The sequence below is a fragment of the Petaurus breviceps genome, unplaced genomic scaffold, assembly GCF_028583685.1.
Source record: "Petaurus breviceps papuanus isolate PSGF00001 unplaced genomic scaffold, PetGlider_PUasm1.0 90701, whole genome shotgun sequence".
NCBI classification, from domain to species: domain Eukaryota; kingdom Metazoa; phylum Chordata; class Mammalia; order Diprotodontia; family Petauridae; genus Petaurus; species Petaurus breviceps.
Genome location: NW_027187316.1, coordinates 3,898,818 through 3,925,816, shown reverse-complemented (window position 1 = coordinate 3,925,816; position 26,999 = coordinate 3,898,818). Strand labels below are relative to the sequence as shown.

At 37.9% G+C, this 26,999-nt stretch overlaps 1 protein-coding gene across 3 annotated transcripts in view; it reads right to left on the bottom strand.

Annotated features, from left to right (window-relative positions):
- The window catches only part of CYP39A1 (cytochrome P450 family 39 subfamily A member 1), a 145,991-nt gene extending 119,557 nt beyond the window's left edge, over window positions 1-26,434 (bottom strand). For 2 of the 3 annotated variants that reach the window (XM_069065822.1, XM_069065824.1), the window contains exons 1-4: window positions 26,076-26,432; window positions 16,426-16,561; window positions 13,339-13,513; window positions 4,672-4,821 (exon numbers count right to left, since the gene is read on the bottom strand). In XM_069065822.1, coding sequence (XP_068921923.1) covers window positions 4,672-4,821; window positions 13,339-13,513; window positions 16,426-16,561; window positions 26,076-26,252 — 638 coding nt within the window. In that variant the 5' untranslated portion in view covers window positions 26,253-26,432. Of the gene's footprint in view, window positions 1-4,671; window positions 4,822-13,338; window positions 13,514-16,425; window positions 16,562-26,075 lie in introns of all 3 variants that reach the window. The other variant, XM_069065823.1, reaches the window with a different exon arrangement.
- Window positions 26,435-26,999: the final 565 nt, after the last annotated feature.

Here is a 26,999-nt window from a genome sequence, read left to right as displayed (position 1 = left end):
AATACTTAGATAAAATCATGTAGTTTATGGTACATTAATCAAATTTGCATAAGCTAGGAGAATAAGATAATAGACCACATGACAGAGTCAGGATCTAAAAGGATTTTGTCATTCTAGAGCAGCTGGGCTAAATTCAAGCAGAAAATGATATCTGAGGACTTAGAAAACCATGAACTAGAACTATATTTTTGTTGTTCATTTGTTTCAGTCGTGTCTGACTTTGCGTGGCCTCATTTGGTGTTCCTTGGGAAAGATACTAGAGTGGTTTGCATTTCCTTCTCTAGTTCATTTTACAGATAAAAAACTGAGGCAAACAGGGTTAAGTGATTTCCCCAAGGTCACACAGCTAATAAGTCTCTGAGGCCAGGTTTGAACTCAGGAAGATGGATCTTTCTGACTTCAGGTTCAATACACTATCCACTGTGCCACCTAGCTACCCAACTATATTTTACTGTAGTTTTATTTATTTCATTAGACATTTTTCAATTACATTGCAATCTGGTTCAGGATGAATTCAGGAGTTTTGAGAAACCCATGTATCCCCTTGGCTACAAGTCTGACACATCTGTTCTAGAGAACTGGGCAAAAAATAATTAGATGAACTTAAATAGAGATTATATAAAGTTTTGCTCTTGGGTACAAAAGTCAACATCATGGGTATAAGATGGGGAGATTTGGATAGAAAGAAGTTGCTCTCAAAAAGATGTGAATATTTTAGTGGCTTGCAAGTTCAATATGAGTTAGTGTATGGAAAGAAAAGAAAAAAAGCTAACAAAAATGGGCTGAGTTAAGACAGGCAAAACTTCCAAGAAAAGACAGCTGAAGATCACTAACAAGAAATCAGATAGCCTTTTTCTTTAATATGGCACACTGGGGTTACTTTTGGTATATGGGTTGAAATTAATGACCAATGAAGTCTGTTCTGACTTTCAAATTCTCTGATCCTCTGAAAGATCCCAAAATCTTCCAGCAAGCTTAAATTGCCCTCTTTGCAAACCTAACAAATGCTCACATGACTGGTATTTAAGATTCTTGACCATACTGGTTGTCCCAATCTTGACATTCTCTGGCCTATCAGTCTCCTTATTATGTGACCAAGACAAATACAATATTCCAGATGAGGTCTAGTGAGGGGAGAATACAGGAGGAACCAGAAGCAGTGGGTAGAATTTGCCAAGAAAGCAATTTTTGACTGGATGTCAAGAAAGACATCTCAATAATCTGAGTTCTCCAGAAGGTGGCTACCTCAAATGGTGGTGAGTTCCCTCTTCTTAGAGATCTTTAGGCTTCCATTGACAAGTAGATGACCACTTGTCAAATATAGTACATTGGGAATATTTTTGTATAATTGAAATTAACTGAAATTAATGCTTTCCAACTTTCAAATTCTGTGATTTTCTGAAAGATCACAAAATAAGCTGATTAACTATGCAAGAAAAAGTGCCGTTACACAGGGGACAATTACTACTAAGCAGAGGTGAATGGAAGAAAATATTATATAAATTAATGGAGAAGAAAGGTTCTTTAGGGGGAGAGAAGCGGGGGAGGTGGAGGAAAGTCAATATTCTTGAATTCAGAAATTGTCAAAACATCAGTAATAAAATTGTTTTCTCTGGGGGCAGAGTCAAGATGGTGGAGTAGAAAGAGGACTTCCGCAGGGCTCCAGCTTCCACCTCCTCCAATTCATGTAAAAAGGTGACCTCAACAAACTTTGGAGCTACAGAACCCACAAAATGACACAGAGAAGCTAACCTCCTGCTGAGGACAGCCAGGCAGGCTGGCAGGAAGTGGCTAGCACAGCACTCTGGGAGCTGACCCCAGCCCTGCAGCAGGAGGTTTTATCCTAAGGGTGGCCACAGCCAGCCACCAGCTGGAGGGACTTCAGATCACCAGCAGCTGTGGAGGTATCCAGAATGATCAACCCATGGATGCTAAGGACAAAGTGAGAGGGTAGAGGTCCTGGGGTGTGCAAACAGCTTTCCAGAGTGTGTGGAGGCTTCAGAGAAGGCACCCAACTAATACCTTCAGCAGCTTAGAAAACCCCAGCTATTGGAATGAAGCTCCCCTGTCTGGTAGCAGAGTCCTACTGTGGCAAAAAAGCCCAAAGTCAAGTAATTGAGTGGCAACATAAGCAAACAAGGGAAGCAAAGCAACCCAACTTTACACTTCTATTTTAGGGACAAAAAGGATCAAAGCATGGAACGGGAAGAAGACAATGAAGTCACAACTCCTGAACAAAAAGCTTCCAAGAAAAATATGAGCTGGATACAGGCCATAGAGGAACTTAAGAAGGATTTTGAAAACTAAATAGGAGAAGTAGAGGAAAAATTGGGAAGAGAAATGAGAATGATGCAAGAAAATTATGAAATTATAGTCAATAGCCTAACTGAGGAAAATAATACCTTAAAAAATAGACTAACTCAAATGGCAAAAGAGGCTCAAAAAGTCAATGAGGAGAAGAATGCCTTAAAAAGCCAAATTTGCCAGATGGGAAAAGAATCTCAAAAGCTCACTGAAGAGAATCATTCCTTCAGAATTAGAGTGGACCAAATGGAAGCTAGTAACATTATGATAAATCAAGATATTATTAAACAGATCCAAACAAATGAAAAAACAGAAGGCAATGTGAAATATTTCATTGGAAAAACCAATAACCTGGAAAATAGATCCAGGAGAGATCATTTAAAAATTATTGGACTACCTGAAAGCCATGATCAAAAAAAGAAGCTAGAAATCATCATTCAAGAAATTCTCAAGGAAAATTGCCCTGATGTTTTAGAACCAGAGGGCAAAATAGAGGTTGAAAGAATCCACCAATCACCTCCTGAAAAAGATCCCAAAAAGAAAACTCCTAGGAATATTATAGCCAGGTTCCAGAGTTCTCAGATCAAGGAGAAAATATTACAAGCTTCCAGGAAGAAACAATTTGAATATTGATCAGGATAACACAGGATCTGGCAGCTTCTACACTGAGGGATCAAAGGGCTTGGAATATGATATTCCAGAGGTCAAAGGAGCTGGGATTGAAACCAAGAATTACCTACCCAGCAAAACTGAGTATCATGTTTCAGGGGAAAATATAGTCATTCAATGGAATAGAGGACTTTCAAGCATTCTTGATGAAAAAGCCAGAGTTGAATAGAAAATTTGACATTCAGATACAAGAAGAAAGAGGAGCATGAGAAGGTAAACAGGGAAAAGAAATCATAAGGAACTTATCAAAGTTGAACTATTTGCATCCCTACATGGAAAAATTTTCAATAATTGTCCTCAGTATGAAAATAGTTGAAGGGAATAGAAATGTACATATATATATGTCTATATAGGTGGGTATATGAGCATATGAATACATATGTGAATGTGTGCATATATGTGTACAGGTATACACAGATAGTGGGTGCAAGACCAATTTAATGGGAAGGGATGATACTTAAAAGGTGAAATTAAGAGGTGATAGAGGAATATAATGAGAGGAGATGGGGAGAGACAGAAAGGGGTAAACTATCTCATATAGAAGAGACAAGAGAAAATGGTTACAATGGAGGGGAACAATAGGAAGGCAAAAGGGAATGGGTCAACCTTATTCTCACTGAATTGGGCTTAGGAAGGGAATGACATACACAATAAATAGGGTATCTCAACCTACAGGAGAGTAGGGGGGAAGGGGATTAGAGAGGGGATGATGGAAGGGAGGGCAGGCTGGGAGGGAGGGAAGTTGGAAGCACCCACTTTTGAAAAGGGACAGGATCAAAGCAGAGAACACAACAAGTGGGAGGTGGGATAGGAGGGAGGGAAATATAATCAGTCTTTTACGATATATCCACTAATGTTTTGCACAGCTACACATGTACAACCTATATTGAACTGCTTATCTTCCCAGTAAGGGTGGGTGACAAGGGAGGAAGGAAATGAATCTGGAATTCGAAGTTTTAAAATCAAATGTTTAAAATATATATACTTATATACTATTATTAATATTATTTTACATGTAACTGGGAAATAAGATATACAGGCACGGGGGCATAGAGATCCACTGTGACCTACTGGAAAGTGGGAGGAGGTACAGGAGAAGATATGGGAGAGAGCAGAATGGAGGAGGGGATATCCACTGGGATCGCTGTTTTGGGGTGGTGGGTAGGGGGAAAAAAGGGGAGAAAATTTGTAACTCAAAATCTTGCAGAAATGAGTGATGTAAACTAGAAGTTAGTAAAGCATTTGATAAAAAAAAAACTGTTTTCTCTTTTATTCATTTTATTTTGTGAACAATGAACCATTAACCTAAGCTAGCTATGAGAGAGATTGTCATTTCCATATATCACTTTAATTCTCAAAAAGGAATAAAGACAATAATGTCTGGTTCTTATTATTTCAACAGTTGGTTTCTGTAACTAAGGCATAATGGGATTCTTATCTCTAAAGCTGATAATAAACTGCAAATGAAGAATAAAAAGGGAACAAAATAATAACATACTATTTCCTCTCTTCCCTCACTGAAACAAGAAAAGTAATAGTTATTTCCTCCTCGAACCTCAAAGTTAAAATCACAAAGAAATATCTTTGTTCTCCATCTACTTAAAATCTTGCCTGTGATATTATATGGCCCCTATGCTTTCCTTAGTATGGCCAAGTAAATAGAAATGTGTCCATGAATGAATTAGATAAAATGACTACCTTAAAAAACATTCTGGTATCTGACTCCCATATTGAAAACCATCATCGTAAATCTGAAAATGCTTGTGGAATTCTTGAATTTTCTTCTGGGTTGTCGGATACAAGCCTTTGCCAAAAATAATATTCACTGTGACAGGATACAGGGCATGGCTAGAAAAACAAAACAAAACAAAACAAATCAATCATTGGATCATAGGTTCAGGGTCGCAGAATTGGAAGGGACCACTGATGCCAACTAACAAAGCAGTCAATGAACAAGTATTTCTTCATTTATTTACTTAAATAAGCATGTATTATTCTCTTAGAACCTACTATACGCTAGGAATTATGCTAGTGTAGGAGTCACAAAGACAAAGATGAAATGGCCTCTGCTCTCAAGGAGCTTATACTCTATTTGAACAAAATTCTAGTTGAGGTCCAAAGGCCAAAAACAGAAATAAAAACCAAACAAAAAAAAAAAACCTCCTATCATTGTATCAAGGAATGCGTACTATAACAATTTCATTTTTGTATAAATAATGATAAATCTAAAACAAACTGTACTGAGAGAGAAAAGCACCCTCAAGTTAACTTTAACATTTTGTTGCTCAGGTAAAAGGGGTTTTTATGGTAGCTAGGTGGCACAGTGGTGCCAGGCCCGGAGTCAGGAAGACTTAATCTTCCAAAGATCAAATCCTCCCTCAGACACTTAGTAGTTGTGTAACCCTAGGCAAGTAACTTTCCCAGGTCCTCATCAGTAAAATGAGCTGGAGAAGATTTTGAAATGGCAAATCACTCCAGTATCTTTGCCAAGAAAACCCCCAAATCAGGTCATGCAGAGTCTGACATGACTGACAAATGACTGAACAACAAAATCTGTGATTTGAGATAGGATCCACCCCATTTCTAAGAGAGGCTATGATTTCTGACTTTGTAGAGAGTAAGAAAAGCCCCATCAGTGTAGAAAAGTGTCTAGGCCATCTCTCCTTCACTCACCAGTTTCCAAGATGGGTATCAGACTAGAATTACATCTACCCATATTTCTAGGGCAGTTTAGGTACCACAAGGCATAGTGCCAGGCCTAAAGTCAGGAAGACTCATACTCCTGAATTCAAATATGGCCTCAGATACCTACTAGCTGTGTGACCATGGGCAAGTCATTTCACCCTGCTTGCCTCAATTTCCTCACCTATAAAATAAACTGGAGAAAGAAATATCAAACCACTCTAGTATCTTTGCTAAAACCCCAAATAGAGTCATGAAGAGTCAGACATAACTAAAATAAATGAATGATATATCCCTGAGGATCACAAATGGAAAGCTAGATGACATCTCAGAGATCACCTTATCCAGCTCCTTCATTTGTTAGAGAAAGTTGGGGCCAGACAGATTATGTAAATTACCCAATCACACAGAAACTAAGAGGCAGAGGGAGGGATCTGACTCTAAACCCAGAACTCATACCACTGTACTATGCTGCCTTCTCTATCCTGATTTCTGCTCCACAATCCTTATTTTTGTCTTCCCATCCCAAACTCTTCTTTCTAATAAAGCTCCCCAATGCTACACTAAGGCAGGTGATTTAGACACTTACTTAGACCATCCCCTATATTCTTCTCTCCAGTCTTCAAAACTCAGTATCATTATCATCAACCATCTGTTCTCTCTTCTCTCTGTCTCTCTGTCTTTCTCTGTCTCTGTCTTTCTCTCTCTCTCTGTCTCTCTGTCTCTGTCTCTGTGTGTGTGTCTCTCTGTCTCTGTCTCCCTCTCTCTTTCTCCTTCCCTCTCTCTCTCACTTGTTCCAAAGGAGAAAGTATGTCTAACATTTTCCTTGCTAAGGATAATCCCTTCTACCCACACTCCTGAGTTAATGAGAGCCTGAACTGTAAGAGTGATTAGATGCAATCGACATTGTCAAGGCTAAAAGACCAAAACCAAAATATTGACAGGACCTGGTGACTGTTTGGTTTCTGAGGATGGGAAAAGGGGAAGAAGCAATTAAATTCTAACCTTTTATCCCAACCCCAGATATGGCAAAAAGAGAGAGAGGAAAAAAAAGAGAGAGAAGAGAGAGTGAGAGAGGAGAAGAAAAATCTTGAAATTCTTCACCCTTAGCTTTTGTAATAACTTTATTATTTTCAATTTTAAAATTTTCCTTAGTGAACCCATTAACTTCATTTCTTTTTTTCAAGTGTCTTTATATCTTATTTTAGGTAATTTGAACTCATCTGCACCTTCAACCATAATTTCAAAATTTAGAGAGCTCCCATTTATATCTCTTAAGAATGTGACTTTCAGGGGCGGCCAGGTGGCTCAGCGAGTAAGAGCACCGGCTCCAGTGTCAGGATGACCTGGGGATCGAATCTGGGCTCTGACACTTAGCACCACACCCAGAAATAACTGGTTGTGTAACCTTGAGCAAGTTATTTAACCCCGATTGCTCATAAAAAAAAAAAAGAATATGACTTTCAAAATGTGGTCAGGTCTTATAACAGAAAGCACCCTAGCATACCTATGATGGCTGCAAGCACAGGTTCTTTGATCTGCTTTCTAAAGGAAAGCAATTCAAAAGGAATTCACAATTTTACCTTAGGGGCAGCTAGGTGGCTCAGTGAATAGAACACCAGCCCTGGGGTCAGGAGGACCTGAGTTCAAATCTGGCCATGGACACTTGACACACTTACTAGCTGTATGACTTTGGGCAAGTCACTTAATCCCAATTGCCCTCCAAAAAAGAAGAACCAACAATCTTACTTTAATCAAATATATATCATTTACTTAGTTCAGGGGAAAAAGTCAGCACCCTGAACTTCTGAAAATACAAACAGAAATTGCAAGCAGACCAAAAAAAAAAAAAATACAGACAGAGAAAATAACACAATTCAACAGACCAACAGACAGGGCTTCTAGCTGTCTGACCACTACATATATAGAGAGAGTTAGTTACCAGAGAGAGAAGCACCAACATCTGGGTTTTCAAAACCAGGGGACTCAATAGCTGCCCAGAGTCTCATCTGGTTAAATCACACAACTCTTTCCATAAGTGAGCCCCAAAGCAAAACCTCACCTCAAGAGTATATATATATATATATATATATATATATATATATATATACACACACACACACACACCTTTCATCAGGGTCAGAGGACATCACGACCTTCGTGACCCACTGCTTAATTACAAAGTAACAAAAGATGTGGGCCTTTCTGAAAACCAAGCCTCCCCTCAATCAAGCCCCTCCTTTTAGCATCCAATTGAAGCCCATTAAGGGGCAAGGAAGATCTTCAAATTCCCTTACCATTACAGGTCTACCTAGAGAACAAGTTTAATTGCTAGAATGGTTATTTGGCTTTTCCACCTACCAAAATAATAGAATTCTGAATTATATACCATATAGATAGGGTCAGAAAATGTCATTATTCAATAAGCTTAAAATGACTCAAACACTCCCTTAATGACCAGATTAGAAGACAGACTCTTGACTTCCCTACCTGATAACTCAGTGAATTGCTGAGTCCTATAAACAAGCCTGATCTATATTCAGCAGATACTCATGATTCAATGACTCAGCTTTCCTTTAAAGGAAAGATCAAGGCAAATCAATTCAATTTGGGGTAGTTCCATTCCTTCAAGGTCCTAAAACTGGTACATAGCTTAGTTAACACCTATTTGAGAGTCAAGGACAATGTAAGCTAGCTATAAATATGAAAAGTGTTTTCTTGATAACTGTGCTGGCAAATAGATCCCCAGCTTTATGGTGATACCCATAATTTTTTGAGTGGGGGGAGGGAGAGTGAGAGAGGTTGAAGGGTATAGGTCAAAGGAATACATTAGGGGTTAGAGTTCTTGGCATAAGATTCTATCAACTGACACATACTAGGAGTTCTGTGAATGATGAGAATGATCTCAATGCCAGATACAAAGAAAGACAGAAGTACAATTCTTTTCAATGAGAGGAAAACACTAGCTGAGGAATAGCAAAGTGAAATATACTTAGTATGATTTAGTGGAGAAAGCAATGGGCTTAAAGTCATATGAAATGAATTCAAATCTTGATTCTGATGAGGAATCCCTATGTGGCATTGGGTAAGTCACTTTCCATCAATGGTTTGTAACTTCAACTGTTCTAACACCTTTCATCATGCCTAGGCTTAACAGTTCTATGTTTCTGTTAAAAATGTATACAAGGATATGTTTACTATTTAGAATTTCTATCATTTTAAGTTCTAAACTTCTTCCATAGTTGTAAATATATACCACTCGCTAGAATACATACATAAATGCATGTATATATACATATACATACATCCCCACACATATATATGCATATGTAATAGCTATATTGTTAAATGCAGGCCTTTTTTTTCCTTATTATAATCTTTGTGAAAGAGTATCTCTCCCCTTCACCCACCTACCACCCCCATCTCTATGTCATCATTCATATGGAGAACACAAACTATAATTTTTATTTTCATCATACTTATGTAAGTTCACTATTTTGACAATACTCAAGGGTTGGGAATATCTCTTACTGTTTCCAAAATTGTCATAATGCTCAGATCAGTATCCCTGTAGTAGTTTTTTTTCTTGTTCTTTTGGCAGCATTCTGTTCTTAAAAATGACAGATTTCCATATACTATGCAGAAATATAAAGTCTAAGCTCCCATCCTACTCTAACCATACAATTCAAGTGATTATTGCCCTAAGATCCTTGGGAACTAGAAAAACAGAAACATTTCTAAAGTTTGTGCAGAGAAAGGAGTCTTTTAGTATGTAAAAGGAAAACTTAAAAGCCATATTTGGTAGGGAGCTTTTCTTACTAAAATTTTAATTTTTCAATGTACAAAAATTAATTCCCTCAAAATCTTGTGACAAATATATATATAGTTAAGCAAACAAATTCTAGAAAAAAAAATTATGTTTTCGGCTAATGTAGCAATTTGTTTTGATTGATTATACATGTTTGTAGAGAATTTGGAGATGAACAAATTTATTTTTAAAAGTTATATGTCTCATTCTGTACTCTGAGTAACATGAATCATGATCAGTTCCTATAATTGTGGTTGCTCATTATATTGATCAGATTCTTAGGTCTTTCAAAGCTATTTGCCTTTATAAGGTTGTTCTACTGGTTCTGCTCACTTCATTCTGTATCACTTCATATAAGCTTTCTCAGGTTTCTCTAAAACCATCCCTTTTGACAATTGTTATGGCACAGGGGGCCATCTCCAGTTGTCCTGATCTATATCTTGCCTCTAGGCCCAAATGGCTCCAGAGGGGAAAGTAAGGCTGGTGATTCTGCACAGCCCACCCTTACTTAAATCCAATTCATTTGCAACTCATGGCATCACTTGCTAATGTCATGATCCTCTTCATAAGTGAAGGAAAAACAACAACAGTTATGGTACAATAATATTCCAATGGGCCGCTAGGTAGTGCACTGAGTAGAGAGCACTGAGCTTGGAATCCAGAAGACTCATCTGCATGAGTTCAAATCCAGCCTTAGATATTTACTGTGTTACCCTAGACAAGTCACTTAACTCTATTTGCCCTGGTTCATCATCTGTAAAATGAGTGGAAGAAGGAAATAGCAAACCACTCTAGTATCTTTGTCAAGAAAATCCCAAAATGGGGTCACAAAGAATAGGACATGACTGAAACGACCAAACAAAAACAAATATACCATTATATTCATAATACCATCTAGTAAATTTCAGGACCATATTGTCCTACAGAATGGATGGACTAATTCACAGCTTTAGCATCAGGACATTAACATGTAGGGGGTGGAGTAGAGTTTTGAACAGCTCTTTGTGCTGCTATATAGTTGATATAAACATTTCTCTAATACTTCAGTCCTACCTCAGAACCCTAAGGGTTACCATTCATCCCTTCTCCAATTACAATTTGGGGAGCTAGTATTCCTAACCTCTTCTACTTTCCTTTCCCCTCTGGGTGATTAAGACTACAACCTTCTGCAATCTCACATAGCTGGTGGAGATCCAGTTCAAGACACAGACTTGAGTATCTCATTTTATCTATATCTGCCATGAGACTTCTACTGGCTACAAAGAATATGCCTCAAAAACATTATAAATTAATTAAGTTTTATGTCTGTGGGTAGTTTCTACCCTGGGTGTTGTGATGACTTTATCATAAACCACTCTTTTTTGGGAGGGCAGTCACAACTAAATGTAAGAAGTAATGGGAATAGAAGGTGCTGATTACCTCTTCTCTTCAATGATTTTTCTATTAATCCAAGTGTGATCCTGATTCATTTGGAGAAGGGTACTAAAAAAACCTCAGTTTCTTCATTTGTAAAATTAGAGGTTTGGAAAAGCTGGTCTCTTACTTTCTCTATTAAGTTCCTTCTGGTCTAAATCCTATTGAGTCTATGAGAATCATAATAGTTTAGCTATAAGTACTGTAGTGAATCAGATCATCATTATTAACAAATAATTACTGAATACTATGTGCAGATAAGTCAGGTTTGTCAGATGATTTCTTTTCTCAAGGAAAGGCAGGAATAAATGGAGAAGAATAGAGTAAATGGTGGATCCATGAGGAATATTCACTGGGTATCAAAGAAATTAGATTAAGCTGTGTGCATTTTTATTTAGCTTACTTATAACTCATAGCTATGTGAGGTTTTTTTTTTTCTCATTCTACCCTGGTGCATTAATAAAGCAGATTTCAATAGGAATGTTCTATTGGGAAGAACAGGGATTGGGAGGGAAATAACCTCTGGTCAATTTGAAGAACTAGGAAGAACTAAATATTTCTCAGTTGGATACGTGTGTCAGTGAATATTAGGATCAAGACAAGCAGAGGGCTGTGAGTGGCTACACTTTGTGGGGGGTTTTTTGGTAATTTTTTTATTTTAAACTTAAATACAAAATAAGAACAAAAAAAACCCAAAAAACATTGCCATGTACACAACAGACCCTAAGACAGGATTTAATATAAAACAATAAATTTCCACTTCAACCTATATAATAAATACTATATATTGCTTTCAAAGCTGCCCAGCTTTGTTTTGCTTCCTTGTTGGTTTTCTTTTGTTCTCTGCTGTACACTTTTGTAATGGCAAGTAAAGTAGTACTTTATTCCTCATTTCAGCTATTCAAGTGCCATTGAGCCCTACCTATGATTTTATCAAGTCTCTGTTGGAAACAGTGTGTTGCCCCTAACAGGCCCAAGGGAGTTTGGAGACCTTCCCTGCCCTTAATAGGCCTAACATCATCACATGGTGCCCAAGATGGGAGGAACTTGCTGAAAGAACAGAACAGGAAGGACACAAAAGGAAGGGTGGAACAGGAAAGAGCACAGCAGACAAAAGCTTGAGCACAAACTGGGACCAAGCAGAACTGAGAGCAAGAATGCTTGTGATTTTGTCACTCTGTAGCACTCTGTTGGTCTGTCAGACAAAAGCCTTGTCTGTTGTTTTTAGACAGAAGTCCTGAAAGAGGACTTTACTGCGGATCCATAAACTCTGGAGGAAGACTTTATTGCTATTTACAGAAGTCCTGAAAGAGAACTTTACTACTGTTTATAAAAGTCCTGAAAGAGGGCTTTACTGCTGTTTACAGAAGTCCTGGGACTTTATTGCTGATTTCTGTTTGAATTTTTAGAAAGAAGCTTTGTCTGCTGGTTTATATTATTTTGTCAGACAGAAAGTGAATTGAGATAATAGTGCCAGCAATGTGTATGAATATTGTTGTAACTCTGCTAAGCTTAACATGTACAAATATTGCTGTGGCTCTGTTATGCTTTGTCTTCCCAGAAACAGAAACTGCAAAGAGCTTGGAGTGGACTAGTCACTGTGAGCTGTGATCCTGTGATGCCTACCTGTGAATCCAAGCAATAGCTAGGAGCATGGAAGAGGAGCCATGGAGTTTGGAAGTCAGCCTTGAGTAAAGTCAAAAGGACCTTTATTTGGGTACTTAGTGCTGAATGATGAAATTATGACTTACTATGACCTAGGGGTAAATGGCCTTTGTGCTTTCCAACTACCCCTTAAGGATGACTGACTTAAAGATGATTACCTCTTAAGGATGATAGGAAGCCAATCTCAAGTCAAGATGAAAGAAGACTTTTCCTTGGGTACTCAATACTGATTGATGAGACTGTGACTTACTGAATGATATGTTTTAAGACTATGTGACCACCTTAGTAATAAGTTGTTATGTTATATTGTTGTGAATGCTTTGCTTTAGTTTATTGCTGAATAAACAGAGAGTTGACTATACTATGTAATGAGAACCTTAAAGTTATTCACAGCAACAGTCTTCAGGAGAGCTGTTCATTATCGACTTTACAACTTTTTACTTTATTTTTTCCCCTTCCTCCCCCCCCAACCTAAAGAAGGCTACAATTAAGCATGGATGTGTGTATGTATGCATATATGTATAAACATATACATAAATATCTATCAATATACACATGTATATTCATACACATATATGTAAGACTATACATATAATATGTAATAAATGCTTATTTCCTCTCACCTTCCCATTTAATTTTTTATGCCAACTTGCAATATATCAAAACTGCAACAGGAAAAGTTGCAACATGGAAGGGATAACTGTACACAATCTCCCACAATCAGGGAGTTTTTCTTTATGTCAAATGTACATAGCTATCTTTAACTAGAAAATTTGGAAATTAAATGCTTTATTTACCTTACTAAGTTGTAGAGATCCTTGCTTCCATCAGTGCCCAAACTTTCCAGTTCTTCATGTAATCCTTCTACCAGCTTTTCACTAAACTGATATAAATGGGAAATCTTCATTTTGTTTTTCATCAGGCCATACAACAGACCATGGAATGTTAAAAAGATGTTCTTTGGAATTGATACTAAAAAGAGAAAATTATTTTAAATTATATATATCTGTTTTAAGCATATAAAAATACAAATGATTCATACCTAGAATTTTATTATCCATGGCAAGAAATAAAGCAGTATCTTAGATATCCAGAAAACAATGCTGAAATGTTTGGAATTTATTATATAATCGTTTTTATATAAGATTTACTTTCCTAACCATGCTTTGTTTAGGGCCGGATAAAATATAGTAGGCATCTGGTAAAATTCTTTTACCAAAAATATATAAGTAACTTAAACATTCAAATTTATGACAAAAAATATTCCCCAAAAGATATGAACAGGAAGTTTTCAAAGGAAGAAATCCAAGTTATCAACAAGCATTTGAAAAAAATACTCCAAATCACTAATAATTAGAGAAATTAATTGAAATCTGAGGTTTTACCTCATGTCTATCAGATAAACACAGATGACAGAAGAGGAAAATGACAAATATTAGAGGGGCTGAAACAGGCACCTATGCATTGTTGGTGGAACTTTGAATTTGTCCTGTCGTTCTGGAATCACATGAAAGCTAGCATGGCATTGTCAACAAGGGCAACATCAGAAAACCTTCCTACTCAATGAACCCCAGACTTTCCATATGACCTCCAGGATCAAATATAAAGTTCTCTGTTTGGCATGCAAAACCATGTATGACCTGGTCTCCTCCTACCTTCCCAATCTTCTTACATTTTATACCTCCTTACTCCCAACATACTCTGTGATCTAGTGACAATGGCTTCCTTGTTGTTCCTGAAACAAGATTTTCCATCTCCTGACTGAGCATTTTCACTGGTTGCCTCTTCCCATGCATGGACACTCTCTCCTTCCTTATCTCTAGGACCTGGTGTAATGGGAATGTAAATTTAAAGATCTTCCCTGCCCCTAGGCTAAAGTGCACCTAGAGCCTGGGGTAGGAGGCTTGTTTTTCAGTAGATACTTTTTGATTGGCCAGAGGGTCCAAAAAGTTGTTACATTCTCTGAGCCAGGAGAAGGCTATATAAGCCCTGATGTGATGCTTTGTTTTGGGGCTCACTTTGAGAAGTGTTCTGTGATTTGATGAAACTCTGGGCTAGCCGTTGTCCAGAGTCCCCCGGCTTTGAAACCCAGATGTTGTTTGGTATGGATGTAATGGTTGGACAGTTTGGAAATCTGTCACTTGATCTGTTTCTGTCTTGATTATTCTGCCTGTATACTTTGAAGTTCGGGGTGCTGACCTTTTTCCCCTGAACTAGGTAAACAATACATATCTGACTGATTAAAGTAAGCTTGTTAACCCATTTTGAGTTGCTTTCCTTTAACAAAGCAGATCTAAGAACCTGTGTTGGCAGCAAACCCTGAGGACACTTGGGGTGCTTGCTGCTACAACTGGCTTCCCTGTCTTCCTTTAAATCCCAGTTAAAATCCCCCCTTCTAAAGGAAACCTTTCCTGATCCCCCTTATGCTAGTACATTCTCTCATTTATCTAAAATTTACTTTATGAAAAATGAGGTCTCCAAGTCAGTTAATAGTAGTTATTTTAATTGATCTTAAGATTAAGTGTCCTTTCTTTAAGAAGAGTTAGGCCATGGGGCAGCTAGGTGGCACAGTGAATAGAGCACCAGCCCTAGAGTCAGGAGGACTTGAGTTCAAATCCAGCCTCAGACACTTAACACAAAAACTAGCCGTGTGACCTTGGGCAAGTCACCTAACCCCAATTGCCCTCCAAAAAAAGCAAAAAAGAAGAGGAAGAAGAAGAGCTAGGACAGCATAAATATTCCTTTAAGCCTAACTGACCTATAGAATTAGTGAATGAATATTTTAACAAGAGTTAACAGCAGATAAATTAGACAAGCTAAATATATCTTTATAGAAATAAAATAAAATAATCATAAGATTACACTTAGATACCACAAGTCTCTGTATTAAAGGTCAGATTGCCCTTTTCAGAAAGCTCGAGGGTAGGTGTTGACTCTCAGCTCACCCCTCTTTATTCCCTTTAATAAATTCCTTTTTTTTTTAGTGAGCTTCATAGATCCACAGCAGAAATCCTCAAGAAACCACTGAAAGATATTTCCCCAAAAAATTTACAGAAATGATAGACATGAGTTCTAAACCAATGAAATACTGAACGTAGTAATTATTCCACCCTAGAAACTCCCCATTATGCCCCTGACATGTCCAACAGCTGAATATTGTAAATCTACCTATTTCTCTGTAAATCCTATGAATCAGTCTTGATGGATATAGTTCCTTTTTTCTGTTATAAACATAAGCTCTGTAAACCTGTCAAATTGTCACTAATCACTTAGGAATTAGCTGATCAGACTTAATGGTAACTTGATGGTATTGCTATTAAATAATTTTATTTCAGAAGTAATATGTCTCATAAATTTTCTATTTTAGATAGAAATTCAACACCTATATGCAACGTGTTTGTACATAGTTGTTTTCACATCATCTCTCCATTAGACTGTGAGCTCCTTGAGAGCAAGACTGTTTTCTTTCTTTGTATCCCCAGTGCTTAATATAGTTATTAACACATAAGTACTTAATAAATGCTTGTAATATACAAAGTGCTTACTCAGTATTTAGGACTGAGTGACCTGAGTTTAAGTCCAAGCTCTGATTCTGACACTTACTACAATTGGTACTTGGTAATTTCTTTGAATATGATTTTCTTCAATTATAAAATAAAGTACCACCGACCTCACAGCATTATTATGAGAGAAACACTTTGCAGACATTAAAGTGCTATTTAAATTCAAGTTATTACATATTATCATTATTATCCCTTTCAATTAAGCCATGGGGGACAGGGGGTAGGGGGGGGGAAGCAGCTTTAAATCATTCTATTACTCACTACTCAGACAATAACATAATACTGTTATTTCAAGGGAAATGTAGGAAAAATATCCTTTACCTGTTCGATAGATAGGGTCTTCCACTGCATGTTCAAAATTTAATTCTTTTGACTTAAAAAATACATCAAAACCTTCTTCCTCGGTTACAAAGGTAATCCGATTGCCCAGAACAAAAATTGTAAATACTGGTCCATACTGAAAGAAATAAATGTTATTATAAACATAGTTTATGAAAGACTATCAGTATATCTACTCTGCAAGAATATCTTTGTAAAATGTCCAATAAGACTTTAGATGTTAAAGCACAGTTCCATAAAAATAATAATTCTGGTTTATTTTACCTTTTAAAATAAATTTTAAAACTGATTATGCAGTTCTTATCAAATAATAATTTTATTATAAAATATAAATCACTTTATTAATGTAGAGCAGTTACTTTGATATGAGTTAATTAGCAAATTAATTATCTATTAATCATTAAGATACATTACTAAAATGTAATCAACTGCAGATTATACAAGAAACAGTTTTACTCTTCTTTCTTGGATCATGCATTTTGATGATGGTCAGCTTATCTACAAGGGAAGCAGTGATACAAACACTTTCCCAATCTGGTGTAGACAGGGAGTCCAGTGTGGGGTACAAACAACAAATTATGTTGGCTCTTGATATATTCATCTTCTACATGCTCCAAGTGCAATGTTTCTGGAAAATAAGTTCAGGGGACCCCGAATATTCAGGGGTGGGGAACCTGTGGTCTCAAGGCCATATGTGGCCCTCTAGGTTCTCAAGTACAGCCCTCTCACTGAATCCAAACCATCTGTATTCAGTCAAAGGGCTGCGAACTCAGTCAAAGGGCTAAGTCTAGAGGGCCACATGTAGCCTCAAGATCACAGGTTTCCCACCCCTGCCTTAATTTATTTTATGCATTTATCAAATATTAATTTGTATTATAGTTATTATTAGCATATTGGTGGGTTGTTGTCCTTTGTTCTTGAGTGAACCAGAACAACATCATTATGTTGGAGTCTGGGTAAGTGTGTCTAACTGTGGCTGATCTGACTAATATGAGCTTGGGAAGCTTTACCACTAGTCAGGAACAATAGTCTACATAAACATTAGGAGTGGGGATGTCTTTGAATTTGCACATGTCATGTTTCCTTTGAACTATTACAATTCTGCTTCACTCACAGAGCACAGAACCTTCTTTGATGCAGGCATGCCATGCTGGGCGGTCCTTTGCCAGTACCTTCCATGTCACTTAATCAATTCCAAAACATGTATTATATGTTTGTGTATACATATATAATATATAATGACATGATACATTATAATAATATTATATATCATATATATGTTTACATAATCTGTATTATGAATATGTATATGTATACACATATATTTGTATACATTATTATGCATACACATATATATATATCATCTACCCAACCTAATTATAATTGCTTCGAAGGCCTGGACATGTTATATTCATCTTTATATGCCCAACTACCTCCCCACCAGTCACCAAATAGTAAGAGTTTAATAACATTTGCTTAATATTATCAGGTTGAAGCAGATTGGAGGAAGGAGTATTCAGTAGGCTCGCTATCTTGGGGTAGGGGACAGATGGGGAGAAAATCTGTAACTCAAAATCTTGTGGAAATGAATGTTGAAAACTAAAAATAAATTAAAAAAATAAAATAATTCACTGAAAAAACATTATCAGGTTGATTATTACTAGCTTTCCTTTTGACCATTTCTTTACTCAATATTCTCAAGCAAAGAAAAGTATATCTATACTACAAATCTCAAATCCTAATGCTTCACCCTCAAATTGTTAATCATTTCTAATAACTCTATCAAAACACACTCACAAGGGCTTTGTAACAGAAGTCCTACAAGGGCTCATTAAAACATTTTGGCAGAACAACTTGATGCCTTCTTGTAGTAAAACCAGTAAACAAACAAACAAAAAATAATACCCAGAACAAAGAAAACACACACACACACACACACACACACACACACACACACACACAGAATGAACTGACCCAGAAAAACACAGCCCAGCAAGATGTAATGAAAAGGGCACTGTAGGATGAACCTGGGTTGAAAACCCAGCTTTATTTGTTACCAGCACACCCTTAGGTAAATCACTTAACTTCTCTTGAGTCTCATTTTTTCATCTATAATTTGGTAAGACAGGAAGGGAATACATATTTTCTTTTTTTTTTTAAAGCAATTGGGGTTAAGTAACTTGCTCAAGGTTACACGGCCAGTTATTTCTGGGTGTGGTGCTGAGTATCCAAGCCCGGATTTGATCCAGGTCATCCCAACACTGGAGCCGGTGCTCTTACTCGCTGAGCCACCTGGCTTCCCTGGAATACATATTTTCTAAGATCCCAACTTATTACATGCCTACTGTGTACCAAGGTATACAAAAACAAAAGCAAAGAGGGCTTGCCAACAAGAAGCTTACATTCTAGAGCAAGGTTGAAGAATAATAGAATATGTATACAGTTATATAAGTTATTAAAATTAAGTATATATTAATTTCTAAATGAATACTAATAATTATGTGGATAAAGACATGTCTCCTATCAAATATAAATTTTATAAATGAGGGAAGCCTCAATGGAGGTAGGAATTCCAAGAGGAGAGGAAATAAAGTATTCCAGGCCTGTGAAGAGACAAGGAGTAAGTAGATTAAATATACCATATAAGGGGGAAAAAATTGATCATGCTGACTAGAATACAGAATTTGTGACAAACACTAACATGAAATAATTCTAGAAAGACAAGATGGGCTGGATTGTAAAGGGTTTTATATTTCTAAAGGAGTTTAGGAAGCCATGGAAAAAAGGAAGAGATAATAGCAGAGCTAAGATTTAGAAATAGCAATTTAGTAGTAGCCTTATGGTATCCTTTCTCCCCCCTCACCTTTTCAGTTTCTTTTAATGTGTTATTTTCCCCCAATGTATTGTGAGTTACTGAAGGACAAGGACTCTTTTGCCCTCTTTTTCATTCCAAGAGCTTAGCACAATGCTGGACAAATATTAAGTATTTAATAAATGTTTACTGACTGGCTGACTGATTTATCAGAAATAGGGAAGATAGGAAGATAATATGGTGTTTCACTATGGACAAGTTCAATTTGAGATACTGGCTTTTTGACTCATTGATGATTCCTTTGATCACATCATCTGGAAGGAGACCATACTATAGGGGAGTAAGCTGTGGTGCTTCCTTTCCTTTAAGACCATGTGGTCCTGTGAAAAGGTTTTGGTCCTTGGCCTCTATACTGCTTGTTTTCCCTTTTAGGTGAAAAAGACTGGAACCTCTGATCTCATGAGTAGATCAATATTCTAAAGTACAGCCAGTACAACCTCTATGCCATTAGGACCAGCGAAACCAACGAAATCTGACTGATCTGACAAGAGATGCCACCACTGCCTGTACACTTGTTGGACCAAAACTATATAAGAAATTAGCAAAGTTGAGCTTACTCAGGAGAATAGAGAATATGCCCCCTTGATGTTGGGGAAAATATTTGTATGTTGATTCTTGCTATATCATTGAAATAAATATCTCTTTGCAAAAGCTAAGGGACATTCAGGTAGACATGTCCAATAGGCAGTTCTTAATGTAGAACTAGAACTCAGAAAATAAGAGAAATAACAATGATACTAATAATAAAATAATAATACCTCTCATTTCTATATCACTTTACCTTTGGTAAAGTTACTCATGCTATACTTGTGGATAAAGAGATGTTGAGCTGGGTAACAGTACAGTTAAGTAGAGTCAAATACAGCTGAATGATTGGACACAAAAAGTAGTTATTAATTTGTCAACTTAGGTCTTCAATAGAGTTCCTTACAAATCTCTGCCTTTTTTTTAAGTTGTTTCACTCCTGTCTTTTCCTTCAAGACCCCATTTGGGGTTTTCTTGGTAGAGATACCGGAGTGGTTTGCCATTTCCTTCTCCAGCTCATTTTACAGATGAGGAAACTGAGGCAAACAGGGTGAAGTGACTTGCTCAGGGTCACACAGCTAGGAAGTATCTGAGCCTGGATTTGACCTCACAAAGATGAGCCTTTCTGACTCCAGGATCAGCACTCTACACACTGAGCCATCTAGTTGCCAAATTTGTGCCTAGCCATCTGTAATTTATTAAATGTTTACTTAAATTAAACTTGTCTTAATGACTTGAATAAAGGCATGCCGCATGCTTACCAAATCTGCAGATGACACAAAGCTTTAAGAGATAATTGATTAAGACACTAGCTAGCACAGTTAGGATACAGAAAGATATTGATGGTCTGGAATATGGAGCTGGATCTCATATGATGAAATACAATTTGAATAAATATTCAATATTGTGTATAAGTTAAAAAATTCTGTTAACAAAAGCTGGCAGTGGGATGGCGCAGTGAATAGAGCACGGGCCCTGGAGTCGGGAGGATCTGAGTTTAAATCCGGCCTCAGACACTTAACACAAAAACTAGCCATGTGACCTTCCCCCCTCCAAAAAAAAAAAAAAAAAGCCGGCAGTTAGGTAGCCAGATAGCAATTTGCTTGAAAAAAGGTCTGTTAACATTTGATGTAGCTAAGAAAGTTAAAACAAACACAGAATCACAGGACCAAAGACCCAGAGCTTGAAGGCACCATAGATCCAAGGCTACAATGAAAAGCCTAGTGTCTAGGATGGGGCGTGGGGGGAGGAGTAAGAGCTCTGGGCACATTTTCTAAAGGACATTTGTAAACAAGTATTTCATTCTTCCTATCTCTGAGATTCATAACCTCACCCTTCTCCTTGATCTCCCCCATTCCACACACCCAATTAGTTGCCTAAACATGCTATGGCTACATCTACAATATTTTCTCAACCTGACACCTTCTACATTTTTACAATGACCACTTTTGTTCAGATCTTCATCACCATTTGCCTAGGTTAATGAACCGGGGGCCTGATAACTGCTCTCCCTGAATCAAATCTCTCCCCACTTTGAACTGTCCTCCACAACAATGCTTATACTGCTGAGCACAGGAGTGATCTTGTCAAACCTCACTACCCCCCCACCTTTAATTCCTATGGTTTCCTATTGCCACTAAAATAAAATATGAACGTCTGTGTTTTACTTTTAACGTACCTTCACAACCCTGCATCAATCAACCTTGCACAATCCACCATCACTGGATACCATTCCCCTTACTCAGAAACCCTGTAAAACGAGCCTCTTCTCAATTCCTCAGACAGGACAAATGCATCTCCTGTTCCCATGTCTTAGCACTGGCCTGGCATGAATTCCCTCTTCACCACTGCCTCATTGAATGCCTCTCTTCTTTCAAAATGCAACTTGATTACCACAACCTTTTTGTTGTTGTTCAGTTGTTTTAGGCATGTCAAACTCTCTGTGACCCCATTTGGAGTTTTCTTGGCAAAGATGCTGGAATGTTTTGCCATTTTCTTCTCCAGCTCATTTTACAGAGGAAGAAACTGAGGCCAACATGACTAAGTGACTTGCCCAAGGTCACACAGCTACTATGTGTCTGAGGTCAAATTGGAACTCAGGAAGATGAGTCTTTCTGACTCCAGGCCCAGCACTCTATCCACTGCACCACCAAGGTGCCCCTCACTACATCCTACAGGAAACCTTTTCTGATCTCTCCCCCTCTCATACTACTTTATATTTAACTATATTGTATTTATTTGCATTTATTCTGGATATGCTTATTTACGTACAATGCTTGCTGTATCCTTCATTAAAATGTAAGTTCCTTAGGTAGTATTTCATTCACTGTGCTTATATCCCTACAGCCTAGAACAGTGCTTGACATATAGTTGCTGTCTGATAAATACTTGTTAATTGGTTGATTTATTGAAGACAGAAAGTATGTGCTGTCTGATAAATACTTGCTAATTGGTTGATTTATTGAAGACAAAAACTAAGGCTGGATAGATAGTAAGTCATCTTAAAAGTTTCAGGAATTCTGATGGATCACAAGGTTGGTAAGACTGATCAGTGTAATACAGCAGCAAAAATAAGTAGAAACATTAAAAAAAAAAACCCTAATATGACCTCAGGTATATTAAGGGAGGCATAATGATAAAAAAGATGGGGCTAGCCGCCTACTGTATTTTATCTTGGTCAGAAAGTCATTTAAATAGGTTTGAGTTTTCTTTCTTGTTTTTTTTTTTTCCCAGGGGGGAGGAAGGGCAATTGAGGTTAAATGACTTGCTCAAGGTCACACAGCTAAGTAAGTGTTAAGTGTCTGAGGCCAAATTTGAACTCAGGTCCTCCTGACTTCAGGGCTGGTGCTCTATTCACTGCACCACCTAGACTCCCTTTTAGTTTTCTTATTGGCAAAATAAGGGGCCTGACTAGATTATTTCTAAAGTGTTTTCTAGCTATTGATCCTGTAATTTTAAAAGGTTGTGTGTGTGTGTGTGTGTGTGTGTGTGTGTTTGCTTAAATAAGGTCAAAGAAATCAGTGACAGAATGTTTTATTTTGGCATTTTGGCAACAGTTTTGATAAGCCATTTGAAACAATGTAAGAAAAGTTGCTAATTTGTTCCTATTCTTTTTTTTTTAAGCAATTGGGGTTAAGTAACTTGCTCAAGGTTACACAGCCAGTTATTTCTGGGTGTGGTGCTAAGTATCTGAGCCCGGATTCGATCCCAGGTCATCCCGACTCTGTGGTGGTGCTCTTACTCACTGTGCCACCTGGCTGCCCCTCCTATTCTTTTTTGATGCAGAAATTACAGTAGTCTAGTTTAAAAAAAAAAAACTTCCTTTACATTAGAATGTGTGTTTGTTTGTTTTTTGGGAAATTAACTGATTTTTTTAAAAACCAACAACACTCATGCCTACTCAGTAATGTCTACTGTTTAGTCTGGAATTTATAACCCTCTATATCCTGCATCTTACCTACCTCTCATCTCAGACTCATTTCATACTACTCCCTCACTGTAGGTCTCCATGAAGACAAGATCAATTCTTATGTTATCTTCTCATCTCCCCCCATATCTAGCACATTATAAGTGTTGAATAAATGACAGAATCAAATACCTCAAAAGCCCAAAGTAATACTGGGATCATTATGAAGCATATCAAAAACAAAATAAAAAGTGTCATTTTATGCCCTAAAAATGAGAGTAGAGGGGCGGCCAGGTAGAGCAGAGAGTAAGAGCACCGGCCCCAACGTTGGGAGACCTGGGATCGGTTCCAGCCTCCGATACTCAGCACTCACACAAAAATAATAATAACTGCTTGTGTAACCTTGAGCAAGTTACTTAACCCTGATTGCTTAAAAAAAATAATAAAAATTAAAATGAGAGTAGAGGAAGTTGAGTCTGTACCTATGTTATAGGAATGTAAATTTTTAAGATCTTGCCTTCCCCTAGGTTAAGTGCACCTGGCACCTGTGGTGAGAGGATTGTTTTTTAAGAATATCCACACCTTGGTGCTTTGCGATTGGGCAGTGGGTCAAGAGAGTTGTTACATTCTGTGACCCAGGAGAAGGATATATAATCCCTGATGTGAGGCATTGTTTGGGGGCTCACTTTGAGCAGTGTTGTGTGATTTGACCAGATAATATTCTGGGCAGCCTTTGAGAGCCCCCTGCCTTTTAAAACCCAGATGTTGATGCTTCCCTTTCTGGTAACTGTGATTAGGTATGGAAGTATGTAATGGTCAGACAGTCTGGAAGTCTGTCTGCTTGATCTGTTTCTTTGTCTTGTAACTTCTGTCTGTATACTCTGAAGTTAGGGGTGCTAACCTTTTTTCCCTGAACTAGGTAAACGATATATATTTGATTGATTAAAGTAAGCTTGTTAACCCATTTTGAGTTGCTTTCCTTTAGAGAAGCAGATCTAAGAACCTGTGTTGGCAGCCACCCTGCGGATGCTGGGGTGCTTGCTGCTACAACCTACAATACTGAGTTTAGTTCTGAACACCAGTACCTCAAAGAAATAAACAATGAGTCTGGGAGAAGTCCAAAGAAGAGTAACTAAAATTATCAAAGAGAAAGAGCTATTTACGTATGAGAACAAGCTAAATAAAATGAAAAATGTTTAAGCTTAACAAAGCAAAGATGATGAGGTAATATGAGCCTATGGAAAGAGTGGATAGGTACTCCAGGTTCATGAAATTCCAGAATACTAGAACTGAAGGACACTAGCTTTTTCAATTTGGAAAACAAGTTTTTAGGACAAGGTTTAAAAAGATACAGCAGACAGCTACTTTTGGCAGAAGCCAGACATATTTCAATTGGGTGGGGAGCCCTGGCAGAAGAGAGAAGGTTGCAGAAGAGCCACAGTGATTTTTGGGAAATTACACAAAATGTACTCTAGCTCTTCATTACAGGAGGGGGCCCTGACACCAGGAGTGCATGTCGATGAATTCAGATGTTGGATCAAATGTTCTCTAAGCTCTAACATTCTGTAAATTTGTGAAATTCACCAACTCATTTTTTTTTTATATTTTAGTGTGAGAACAAAAGAATGGCTCAAGTATTTGATCAAGTTGGAAAAGATTAAATAATTTTGCAATAATAAACTTTTGAAAACTTATAAAATCTTCTATTTCACAATATTTTTTCCTCCCTCATCTTTTCCAATCATACAATAGTGTGCTGGAACCAACATGAACCAGTTCAGAACCAGCTGTTAAAATTAAAAGGCATTTACACTTAAGAAAGCAGAAGAGGGGCGGCCAGGTAGCACAGCGAGTAAGAGCACCGGCTCCAGTGTTGAGAAGACCTGGAGATCGAATCCTGGGCTCAGACACTTAGCACCCACCCAGAAACACCTGGTCGTGTAACCTTGAGCAAGTTACTTAACCCCAATTGCTTAGGGGTGGCCAGGTGGCTCAGCGAGTAAGAGCACCGGCTCCAGTGTTGGAATGACCTGGATCAAATCCGGGCTCAGATACTCAGCACCACACCCAGAAATAACTGGCTGTGTAACCTTGAGCAAGTTACTTAACCCCGATTGCTTAATAATAAAAAAAAAAAGAAGAAGAAAGAAAGCAGAAGAGCCACGGGTCCTGACTTGTTTTTTTTTTTGTTTTTGTCTTTTTGATTGTCTAGCCCTAGGAAAATTATAGAGACGATGTTAATAATGCAGATTAAACAAAATAGTGTGTCCTTTAAACTTTTTTTTGAGTCAAACTGTTAAATATTTACTAGCACCTCCAGTCAAACAATAAAAAAAGAAATTTCAATTTAACTAAACTTAAGAAATAATAACAGTACATTCTGTCACCAGTAATAATAACACTACTTATAAGTTTTCCAAGCTGTGACTCAAATCATCCGCAGTCACACACATATACACATAAACATGTATACATATACATACATGTATATGTATACATGCATACATACATGCACATGTGTAGATATAGATCTATCTCGCAGGTCATAATGTATGTCACATACACATACACCCAACCCCGACTGGAAGAAGAAAGAATAAATTTAATTCCACTCGACAAGCATTTATTGAATATCTGCTACATGCCAGAGGCTGTACTAGGGAGCAGGGATATAAGAACAAAAATCAAGGTCCCTCTTATCAAGAAACTTTCTACTGGCACTGGGTGGATGGGAAAACATTTACGCACATCAATAAATACCAAAAAAACTTGGACAATAACACTTTTTTCTCAACTTCTCCTTCCCTCTCCCCCCCTCCCCCCCATTACCTTGATCCTTGCTTGCTCTATAAATTCCAGAGGGGCTTTTCCAAACCTGAACACAGCTCCAATCCAGGGAATCCAGCCACTTATGCAAGGAGGTCTGTGCAGGTTCCTTTGCTGATTAAATAAATAAAGGACAGTGCATCCCAGGATTATGGCCAAGGGCATTAAAAACATATACATTTTTTCCGTTCAGACACCAGCAGGACTGTTGTCGTCGTGTTTGTCTTGATCGGTTTTTTTACAAGAAGTGGGAAGAGAGTTTGCGCCTCCCAACTTGCTGCTCGCACTCCCGGGACTCGTTGCCTTACAGACACTGAAGAACCAGGCCAGTTGGAGGTTGGAGGTGTCTCGGAGAAGGGGCGGGCGCGGTGGGAGGGAAACGAGCGTCTTTCAGACCAATGAGAAGGCTGGATTTGAAAGGCAAGTGAAGAGGAAAGTATAGGAGGTGGGGTCAAGAAGACTACATTTCCCAGAAGTCTCCGCGAGCTCCCTCCTATGTGTTTCTCCAATGCAGTGTAGCTTCGCTTTAATTGTTGGATCCGCTTTGATTCCTAGCGCTGTGCGCTGGAAGCGCTTGGGCTTGTTCTTCTAGTCCATCTAGGCAGAGAGGGCAGGCTCGGAGGGTGGGTGAACAGGATGTTTTCCCTGGGGGAATAGTTGGGCTTAACTCAGCAAATGATAGTTCGAACTAGGCCGCTAATTGGTTGATTTCAGACTGCCCCAGGTGGGGAAGCGAGAGGGAGTTGGGAGAGGGGAGGGTTTAAGCTTTTCCTGCTGCTGAATGTCCGGTCTGATGGACGAAGAGGGAGTTTTGACCCTCGCTCACAGATGGCCCAAAACGAGTACATTCACATTCTCCTTCTCGGCTATCGTGGCCAAGACAGGTTTCCAATTCCACTCCTCCCTGGACCTCACATAGCGCAGGGG